General features: G+C 46.0%; 2 protein-coding genes across 2 annotated transcripts; one reads left to right on the forward strand and one right to left on the reverse strand.

The window, feature by feature from the left end:
* Positions 1–232: 232 nt before the first annotated feature.
* Positions 233–961, reverse strand: LOC1280379 (general odorant-binding protein 69a). The gene is made up of 2 exons (XM_320226.2): positions 870–961; positions 233–786 (listed from the first exon to the last, which is right to left on the reverse strand). Exons 1-2 carry the CDS (start codon positions 921–923, stop codon positions 445–447), a joined length of 396 nt encoding a protein of 131 aa, XP_320226.1. The 5' UTR covers positions 924–961; the 3' UTR covers positions 233–444.
* Positions 962–3,035: 2,074 nt separating this feature from the next.
* Positions 3,036–3,891, forward strand: LOC1280378 (general odorant-binding protein 56d). The gene is made up of 3 exons (XM_061657555.1): positions 3,036–3,260; positions 3,346–3,483; positions 3,568–3,891. The coding sequence occupies exons 1-3, from the start codon at positions 3,186–3,188 to the stop codon at positions 3,826–3,828; spliced, it is 474 nt and encodes a 157-aa protein (XP_061513539.1). The 5' UTR covers positions 3,036–3,185; the 3' UTR covers positions 3,829–3,891.
* Positions 3,892–11,178: the final 7,287 nt, after the last annotated feature.

Consider the following 11,178-nt stretch of genomic DNA (forward strand, 5'->3'; position numbering starts at 1 on the left):
ACTGCCCGGCTGCATGCGGAGAAGATGATAAATGAAGCAGCTTTGCGCGCTAGCTGTTTGTGGAATGTCTTGTGCGAGATGGGTTTTGACAGAGCATTTCACAATAAGAGTCAGTCTAATGATGCTGTGCGCCTGTATCTATGTGTTGAGCCGGGATGTCGGATGCGTTTGTGATAAAGAAATGCAAGTTATGCACAGTAAAGAGTGTCTTGGGTGCCTAATGATGTGTAATACGGTTTTTGGATAACAGTCGGGTCTTTGAAACGGGTTGTTGAAAGCATCGTTTATCACAGAACGAGTAAGCTGCAGAATGGAGTAATCAAAACAGCTCTATTAAAATGTAACTATAAAATGTTTATTTTCACTTGACTCTATCGCACTGAGGAGCTTTTGATTTGACTATACTATCAAGCCGAGCCTCGCTTCGATCGTTTACGTAGTTACTTAGAGGTTCTGATAGTGATCGTGATAGCACGCGTACGCATTGAACGCCGTCTCGCAGGCATCCTCCTTCTGCTCGCCACACTTTTCCAGCATCTCGTCAATCTTGGCCCGCTCGTAATCCTTCTCCAGCGCCGTGGCAATCGCTTCCAGCTGCAGCTTACCCTCCGCATCCATAAAGTTCTCCTTCTCGAAGAAACATTTCATGAAACATTTCGCGGTCCGGTCGTTCGCGGTAAGATCGCCATCGCGCAGCTTGGTCAGCGATTCAGCCCCAATGCCTGTCTCGGCCATACACTCCAGCGCGAAAATGCTTACCATCTTCTGCTGGCGCAAGGTGAATGCCTGTGATTGATGGAGGAAAACGATGGTACATGAAGCGTACGCGTTGGAATAAGAGGCTGAAATATTTCACCACGTGTACTTACATGCACCGATGCTACTAGGAGGAAGAAGGAAGCGACACAGAAAAAGGACTTCATTGCGGTGTTGATGCTGTAGGGTGAACGGTGGGTGAGAGAAGATCTCGGTTGAGCTGGTGCTAAGCGCTGGTACACTTCTGATAGCCCACTGACCTAATCCAATGCATTATATACTAGCAAATCCCACCCTTTTCTGGGTGGAGTTTTCCCTTCATCTCGCTGCAAGCCCGATGCGAAAGATAGCTCAAACGGCTGATTCGTGTACGAGCGTTCTACATGTGTTTTGTGAGCTTTTAGCAGTTCAAGTTCAAGTTAGCTTTGTTCGTGGCGCTCCACTCTTTGCTATCTCGGCATCATTAATTACTGCAGCAAAGGCAGCAACAGCAGCAGCAGCAACGAGCAGACCTAATGCACATTCCCGCTGCAGCAAAGCTACACGAAGCACAATGCAACCACACGGTAGGCAAAATTTTCCACCCAATGCAAAGGGCACCAATTCTAATTTCGTATGCAGCACACTCACCTTCCACGTGTGCAACAACATCGTGGGGGAAAGCCTTTAAGGTCCGATCGGCCCTGGCCGTGAAGTCGAGCAGGCGGTGGCAAAGGCTACATAATTGAACGGATCGGTATGGATCGGTTGTAACGACTGGCCGACTCTTTACCGGAAGGTTCATCAGTAGGTCGGGATGGGTCGGTATTGCATTTGCCGCCTGCCAGTTCAATAATTTGTCCCGCAGCAAGGTGGGTGCAAATTGCATTCAAAATTTAGCAACCACTACAGGATGCGGCACGGTGATGGCTCTTGCATGTTAGCTTTAATTTATGGCTTTAATCATTGCAAATGGAGAACGGTCGCTCTTGCATTGGGAGAACAGGAACAATATTTTTGTTTTCCACTTCCACGTAAGAGGAGTTTGCAAACTGGTCGATGCTTGTATGCCAAGTTGTTGTTATCGTAATGCTACAACTTCACTCAATCACGTTTCACTACAACGGGCGGTTGGGAAAAACCGGAAAGTTTTCTTTGCCAAGAAGCACATTTTCCAGCGCTCGAGATGTTCGACACGTGACACGGGTCCACATACTCACACACACACACGGAGAAACACGATAGTTTTGCATCTTGCGCTGATGATGATCGGGATCGAATCCGGGGTGTGTAAAAGTGCAGCTGTGTTTGTTGGTTCTTACCACCCTACCCGGTGCAGTGTTATCGAGTGCTTTCTCGTTCGTCTTTCGGCCGTTCTTTGCCCGCTCATGTGTGCACCATGTGTGGCATAATATTATTGTTGTGGTTCCTTTGTCCAAGGGCATGGTTGAGCTGCGTATGCTTATTAGCGAACTTTATGCTCGAGAGAGGTAGAGTTTGCGGGGAACGAGAGGGTTGAGAAGAGAGAACTCTCAAAACTTTACCATTTACTCTTTGTGGAGAAGTTGTTTCTATGGCAAAGGAAATTAGTTGTGGTTATAATCAACCCTTTGATGACATTTTACTAATGCGGGGTTGGTTTTCAATTTGTTTAATGTTTATTTTATGATTTGGTCATTTGTCTTGGATTACATGCAATCTGTTAATTTGTTTCATTTAACTGATTTTACGATATATTTCATACGTTTGATATTATATCATTTTACAAAAGTTTAGATTCAATAAAAAAATCCCTTGAACAAGTTAAATAAAGCACATTTAACCATGCAGATTGCATAATTTGTGGCGTTTGAACGTCAAAGCATTTGTCTTTGATTCTGTAAACTACCATGGAACTTAAATTCCATCAGCTTCGACATTCGTGTTCCTCCTCAAAGGGTTTAAATCGAAGTAAAGCTACAAAGGAAAAAGGTCCCACACCGGAGGCAACCTCGAACGGGCACGCGAAATTATGACGAGCGCCAGAAGCGCACCGGCAAAAACTAAAGCAAAACCCCCTTGGGGAGGGAAAACATTTCACTTACCTTGCTTACTTGGCCGGGTGGGGGGGGGGGTTCTCGGGCGCCAAGGGCACGCCTTCGCAGGGCCAGCGGAAGAACTCAATGAATCAGCATGAAAATTGAATTGTTTACATTAAGCGCGCCGACGGTCCCTCGACCCGGCGGGCCTCGTACTGAAGGGGGCAGGAATGCAGATGTATGTGCATGTGTGTGTGCATGCATCTTGGTATGGGTGTGTGGCCCAGCAGCATCAGGGCGCTATAAGTACCGTTGACCGCACGGTGAATGGAGGCGAACCGCGTAAGTGAGCGCTTGCTACGGGCAATTAAATCAGTCAGAGCACGAGCATAAACCACACACCGGTGGGAACAGCATACACCTAAGATCACAATGAAGTGCAGCGAAACGATCGTAACCTTTGCCGTGGTGCTGACGCTGCTTGCGTGTACCGTGACCGGTGCAAAGGTAAGATTTGCCACTGGGAGCAGAGTGTAGTGATCGAAGAATTTTAAATTGTACTCTTCCCTTTCGTTTTTCCCTCCCCCTGCAGGGTGCCCGGTTGGAGGCTGAGCACGTCCGGCGCATCCATCAGAATGCACGCGAGTGCGTGAAGGAAACGGGCATACTGCCCAAGAACGCGTTCCGCGTGCTGAGCGGAGACTTTTCCGTCGACACGATGAAGGCGAAGGTAAGGAGCGTTGTGCATGGTAGTGAGGGCGCCGGCAAGGCAAGGCTTAGTAATGTATTCTAATTTGGTTTGGTGATGGTTTAGTGCTTTGTGAAATGCTTCCTGGATAAGGCCGGCTTCATCGATGACAATGGGGTGATCCAGCAGGACGTGATTCGCGAAAAGCTGACGGTCGGCATTGAGGCGGGCAAAGTGAACGAGCTGATCAAAAAGTGTTCGGTGGAGGGTACGGACGCGTGCGACACGGCTTACCAAATGTACAAGTGCTTCTTCAGCAATCACAAGGTGCCGAAGGAATTGTTCCAGATGCGCAAGGGCATCGGGCGAAGGAACATGCAGCAGTGAGGAGCGGGAAAAATGGGGGATGGAATAGTATTTGAAGACTGATTGTAGGTAGATAAGTAAATATTAGGTAAGCAATGGAAAGAGATTTATAGAATAAAGTTGATATCTTTGGTGTTAAATGCGCCTGAAAGTATGCAACATGCGTTACAAAACGTGCTTTTTTGAATAAAGATACTTCCAGAGACATATTAAGTAATTCAAACAAATTCAATGTAAGTTTATCACTACCAATGAATGCATTTACAGATTGCAAACCAATCCCACAATCACCATTGCTCGTGGAAAGCTCGTACCCGACAGGCACACTTAAACAAAGCAATCCCAGGTGGCCTTATCTGTAATCGATATCCCTTCTATGCAGGAAAAGCATTGTGAATTGCCGTTGAAAACCATCATCATGCACCTGGCCATTTCGTTGAGGTGTAATCGCGCGATAAAATGTGACGAGAATGCACTTCCAGGGCACACTCTTCTCTTCGTGTACTTTGGAGCTTTTTTTCCGCTGTTGATATCATTCGGAAACGTTGCCTGAGTGATTTTGTTTGTTTCCTCCACCGTGCTGCAACTCATTGGCAACCAGCAGTGGCATCGGATTGAAATGGTTTGATAAGGCGCTCTCCGAGCTGTTGAACCGGAATGACAACTATTGCATTCTAAATCTGCTTGCCGTGAACGATCCCTGCTTCCCGAAAAAAGCTCGCTTATATTTTTTGTCCCCAACTGTTCCAGGTTTTTTGTTGTTTGTATTTGCTTCATTTCCAGTAGTTTCCGGTGGTTTGTGGAAGACGCAAAAAAGAAAGGAGTAAAATTACGTTCACACCTTCCCGTTTGGTGTGGCAAATGAAATGGGAAGTCGATGCTTTTGGAGTGCAATATCGATAAGCCGTTTTGCTCTCGGTGCAGGCAGTGCAGGCGGAAAAAGTAAGCAATAGAGCAGTGAGAAAATAGACTGATAACGGGTGAAAAACGTGACATTAGCCAGACGGCTTGCAGTGGTTGCAGTGGTGTAGCATCATGATGATGATGATGATGCAGATGTATGGTTTGTTATTTTTTCTCTCCGCAAGCGATGCACAATTCCCTGTGTGACTCGGGTCGCAGGTTGAGGTTTGTTCATTTTTTTGTTCTGTATGTTCAGTCATTGTGCTCGACACAGAAAAAAGTTTTCCTCCCTGAAAAGCTGCATTGTTTGCAGTCGTGTCAGACGAGGGGCAAAAAGGAGACCTTTTCTGTATCCTTTCGCTGTGGTACCGAGCGAAACGCAAGAAGCATATGCAAATGCAGTCACAATACGACACTAACTGTCTATTTTCGCATGTGAATGCGATCGGGATGCAAAAATTGGCTTCTGGAAGGACGGGAAAAACAGCCCTCCTCGGTTTGCAGCAAAAAAAAAGACAATTCAACCTCCATATGTGAAGGAGACTAAAAACTTCTTCCAACAGGGTTTCTTCTCCAAGACAAACAGGTCGTGCAAGATGACAGCCGACGTGGAAACGAAGCTCGCAGAGCGACAAAGAAGTCGAAGAAACGCAAAACCGAGAATGAATAGTTTCGGTAAAACGTGACTTCCTGTCGACCTTGTGGAAGAGGAGGGAAAGGAGAAGAAGCGAAGAAGAAAGAGAAGGATGCAACTGCATTTAAACTTCCTTCGGGTTTGGATAGGGAGTGTTATTGGTGAGTGATTTCGTGATGTGTGTGCGAGACGAGGGCGCATACGAGGCGTACTAAAAGTTTTCGGTCCCTGCTGCACAAGATGTCAAAGTGACAGCTGTCAAAATAGTGCATACCGTGTGGTGTGTTATTGAATTTTCGGTAGTAAAAGGAAAGCGAAGCTTGTTTTACTGCTGTTTACAAACTCTTGGTATTCTGTAGTAATGGACAGTTTAGAATATTGATTTGAAACCTCAATGTTATGGTACACAGTGCGATGCTATGGCGGAAAAAAAGCAACTCGGTTTTGCCATTGTGCCGTAGAATTGCGGAGCATTATCGAAGACATTCGCTCCCCTGGACACATGTGTTTGGCGTAGATCCAACCACGGGGAATGGAGCCAATTGCGCCCAATATCGATGGAGAAGTACGAACGTCAAGCCTATTGGCAGTCCCATTGCACGGCCAGACACCTGATGGTCCAGAAGGCGAGGCTCCATTTGATCGAGTAACGTCAAGTAGGCGTTGTACGATTCTTCCCCGATGCCCAAGGTAAGGAATGGAATCCATCTACTTCTCCAGCATGGTTCAGGCTGCTTTAGTAGCGCCGAAGGGTGAAAAGCAAACCTGCACACGGTTTCCGGCAACATGGAAACAGCTTTTCCGGAAATTGAACCAAGAAGCGGCCGGTTTCGGGGGGAATGTGTACTGCTGGTGCGGTAACTGCTCCCCAGCTGCCCGAAAGAAGGCCTAAAAGGAGGGGAAAACAAAATCGAAAAAAAGCCTGCGAACGATACGCTGCTCCGCCAAACAAACTCTTCTGTGTACGTGTGTACGAGTGAGTGTGTGTGTGTGATTGGTAGGGAAAGAAATCGCGCGGAGGAAGCCCGGACGAAGCGAAACGAGACGCATCCGTCCAGACAGGAAATGAAAGTTGAAATGAAAAGCGGAAAGCTCGATGACAGGAAGCGCCATGAACATCTGCAATTTATTCAAATTTTATTGCCACTGCCTCTCACTGCCGCCTACTCTCCGTTACGCCCTGCGTTTTCGGGGGTCGCTTGTTTTTCTTCCCCACGGAGGTTCGCGTATTAGCTTTCCCCGGGCTTCCCGAGCCTGCGGTTGGGACGTGTTTCCTCCGGGCTGCTTGTTTTACTTTTGGGGTGGGGCCAACAAAAACCAGTAGTGGGTTGAGGGGAGGTTTGGCCTTTTGTGTGTACGTTCGCCAACGAGGATTGTGAGGTGGAAGGTCTCCGCATATGTGTGTGTGAGTGTGTATTTTTTATGATTATTTTCCTTTTTACCCATCTCGCGCACCGTTACTCTTTCGTTTGATTTTGATGTTTTGAGGCTTTTTTTTTGGTATAATGTTTCTTGCCTTCCCTTGAGTTTCCCCTTTCCACGAAAAAAGCCAACAACAAACGGGGTGGGTGTAAACGAAGCTTTATCGGACCGTTTTTCCCGAGCCCTCCCTCCATTGCTGCAACAAAATCAACGCTACTTGGGGCGAGTGTTCTTTTTTTTCCTTTTTTTTTTGCTTGTTGTTTATTTGTTTGGCCTTATGAGTGGATTTGTTTTGCCCTTCAACTGAAAAAAACGGCATACAAAAGTGGGGAGCGTTAGTGCTGGAAATGCTTTGCTCCCAACTCGCTCCCAACGCCCCAAAGTCAAACGTCACGTAGATCGTGTGTTCGTTCAGTGCTGCAGGGTCCATATGCGGGCGTTTTGTTCAAATTGCGCATTGCAAGTTTTATGGGCCATGAGTGGGTCGGTTGTCTGTTTTCTTTCAGTGGCGTTTTATTTTCGGGGGGCTGTTTACTACTACTTCGCGAAAAAAAGGTGGCGTTTCCCGGATGGGAAGTTAGAGAGACGATTAAATACTCATTCGTGACAGGATCGCGACTGGTGGTGATGTTTGGAGGCCAATTACGAAGTTTTGGTAGGCAAGAATCAATTGCAACGATCACTAACTACCGTTGCGTGTCTTGTTGTGGTTTGAAATGGAAGTCCAAGTCGTAGCGTTACGATATTTCTGGCGATACACAGTCATCGATGATGCGACCAGAATGGCATCATACACACAAGCATATTTATTTTTATAGAGTACATAAACAACAAAGTCCCATCCTAGTCCCACAGCAACTCAATTGCAAGGGTGTTAAACTACTACTGCTACTAGCATATGTTGCTTGCATGTTGATTATCCTGCCCGTTCATATGAAGAAGTCAACTCACTACCAGCCAACCGTCCCGTAAACGCATTCTTTTGCAGTCGATTAAAATGGAAATTGTCCATCATTACGGGGCGTAAAAGATGGGTTCAGTGTTTTGACCACGGTAAGCAGTACACAGCACCCAATCCCGTGCTCCTGTACCACTCAAGTATTCTGGGCACAGTTCGACGGGCCCGCTTGGTATTCGTAATCGAAATCATAACCATCGTCGTCGTCATCTTTCGCACTGGTCACCCTTCTGGCGCCGTCGTCGTCATGATCACGGCCGTTATTATAGTTCAGCCACCGTCCTGCTGCGATAAGAAGCAGAACGTGTGCTCGAATGGGAACGGGGCGCAAAAAAACGAAAGAAAACTCCACTTCCAGTGCATCGTCGGCGATATGATTGTCATGTCCGGTGCACGTTCGGCGATTGGTTTTCGTGTGTTTTCGACCATAAACTTTGCCATAAATATGTTGCGAAGAGGGATTGAGAAGTTTGTGCACGCCTGAAGGTTGGCAAGGTGGGTGGGAAGGTGCAGGGGGACGAAGGGAGTACTAAAGTTGTACTGTAGTTGTTGCTGTTGCTGGCCAAAGTTGCACGGTTTGCAGTGGACAAGCAATTGATATGGATGAAGTGACTTTGTGACTGTAATGGTGAGCAATGAGGCTGGGTGGGGGTTAGTGCTTGATGGGGAGAAATGTCATCAATTTCAACAAAGCGTCTCAGAGTGCATGAACATGACAATGTATAAAAACGTACATTGATTGAAATTGAAAAAAAAATGGAAAAGAATTCAAAACATTGATTGAAATGAAGTTACAAAACAATTAAAATTGCTCTGTATCTATATTTCTTATTTCTGAGGAGGACCTTATAGGACGAATGTTGAGGAGCTCTAGTGGGGTTGTATTAGTGACTCATCCACCATACCCATTTCCCTCACTTTCAGTGTAGCAAAACAGTACACGAGTTGAAGGAATCTTTGCTTACACTTTTCTCACTCTTCGCAGACACTGCGAGAGAAAATAAAACCTTTACCAAATGCACAAAAACCCTCCCAGCCTCATGCGTTACCCAAAAAAGATCCACACAAAACCTGCCCCCCCCCCCTTACGTTACTTGCAGCACACGGCGGCGGCGGTGGCCATAAACTCCCCAGGCAGCGGCGCGCCAACATTCTAGATCGGTAATGGAAAAATCTTACGTGACCGGAATGGAAGTGGTCACACGCCGCTGTTCGTCAGTTGACTGTTTTAATATTTACTCACAGGACGCGTTCTACTTTCCCGATTCTTGGAATTGGATTCGCTCACCATGGTGAAAACGGGGAGGGCGCAAAAAGTTGGGATGGAAAAAAACCCAAACACGCTGAAAGCTCCCTGTCGAGAGTCAAATTTATGAACTGTTCTGTGGAGCTGTGGCGTCTCGATGGCGCGCCGTGTGCACTCCGCGAGGTGTGGAAAGGTATAAAAAGTCACTTTGCGAGTTATTATAAAACTTGATGACACATTGGTCATACGGTGGGCGGGTGGAGGTGGGTTGGTGGATTGTTGATATTTGAAAAAGCAAAGTGTAAAAACCGAACGACTTCTTTCCCACCGGACGTGATACTTTTGCCCATGCGGGATTTGGTACAAAACCCCAAAACTGTCTTGACCATCCCCAATGGGAAAATTCGCGCTCCACGCGCTGGAGTTGCAGTGCCAATTTTTCAATTATCTGATTACACCAACTCACTTTCGATTCTTGAGGTGACTTTATCGCGATATCGGTCTTGCCTTCGAAAAAGAAGTGCTAGAATGTTGGAAAACAGTTTTCCCCGATGGCAATGGTGGTGGATTGATATTTTTACGCTTTTCGTGTCAGCGAATTTTCACGTTCGACGACACGCCTTCGGTAGAACGTGAGCCGATCGGTGGGAAAGAAATACACTCACACAAATAAGTACACAAACATACACATACACACATACACGCACGAACAGCAAATACACTTTCAATAACAATAATTTAATTTAACCGTGCTATTTGCTGAATATTAATCTCGCTCCGTTCCGGAGAAATTGTTGCACGTTGCCGGTCGGGGTCTATTTTATCGGCACTCTGTTCGTGTGTGTGTGTGTGTGTTTGTGTTTGTGCGTATCTGTCGGAGAAATTGGGAAAAGGATGGAGTGAGAACGTATCACTGGCAGCACTTTCGAAATACACGCGCAGTCTTCGTTCAGCATTCATCAGCAGTACACGGACGGAGGCTAATCAAGTGAATGTGAATAAATTTCATGCTGTTCGACTCCGGAACGGTATGTTTTCGATCCAAGTCCGAATAACTGGAGTACCGAAGGCATTTAACAATATTGTTCTGTAGGGTTTGATATGGTTGGACAAAATTGTAGCTGAAGATTGATGGATTAAACTTAATTCGTTGGGACGTCGTTTTTGTCAGGCAAATTGCATAGCTTTAGGCGTTTAAAGATACAAATAGTCCTAAAAGCATTTGCATTTGTCCTGAAGTTATGCAAACAGTTTAACAAAACACTTCTATGAGAATGATTTTTTGTCCATTTCTTTTCTCATAGTGTATGAGAAGGAAAACCATTGATTAGGAATTACTTTCATTTCAATATTGAAACTCTTGTTCAATGGAATCAAACCTCCGTATGACTAATTTGGTCGGTATTTCCACGCTTCCATCATAAGTCTAGGAAAACAGGAGCAAAACACGGCCTCTCCAAGCCAAGTATTAGCATTCCAATAGAGAGTGGTACAAGCGAAACAAGCAACCCGAATAAAAGCGACCCCGTGAGTGGTTAATTGTACTTGATTAAGTGGTACCGGGCTAATGTTTTGACTTAACGAGTAGCTGCATTGGACGCCCGGAACCTAGCTCCGGAAGCGGAAAGGAAGAAAAACAAGGATTTTCCGCGCTCGCGACTAATGATTTAACGACGTGCGGCGGATGGCAAGGTAAACATAGCGGTGGGTTTGGTGACACGAGAATTGTACATTAAATTGTAATTTGCAACGTGTGAGTGTGTGTGTGTGTGAGAGAGCACTCTCCAGGGGTATGGGGTGGTAAAGAAAACGTTTCATTTAGCTCAATTTGTGCCGTGCCAAATTCGGAATCCCTGAGTGGCGAGATTTTAATGGCATTTCAGTTTTTCACACTCCATTTCGAAAATCAGGCACAAGGAGGAAAAAATTAGAACCACAGTAGAGGGAAAACGGTACAAATATACCGGATGCATCGGTCAAGCGAAGAGTGTTTGGCTAAATAGCTTCTAGATCTGTTTTGCTTTTGGATGCTTCCGCCGAATTTGTGGCTGAAAGCAGAAACAAGCTGGCTGCTGCATTCGTATCTATTTATTTGGTGCATATTTTTTTTGTGGCGGACGCCAGCTTATGCCGTGCTAGATTATGATACATTAGCGCAAGCCAGATAGGGAGGAGCGAGCAACGAGCGTAAAAAAGAATATAGCATCG

Source organism: Anopheles gambiae, chromosome 3, assembly GCF_943734735.2.
Source record: "Anopheles gambiae chromosome 3, idAnoGambNW_F1_1, whole genome shotgun sequence".
Taxonomy (NCBI): domain Eukaryota; kingdom Metazoa; phylum Arthropoda; class Insecta; order Diptera; family Culicidae; genus Anopheles; species Anopheles gambiae.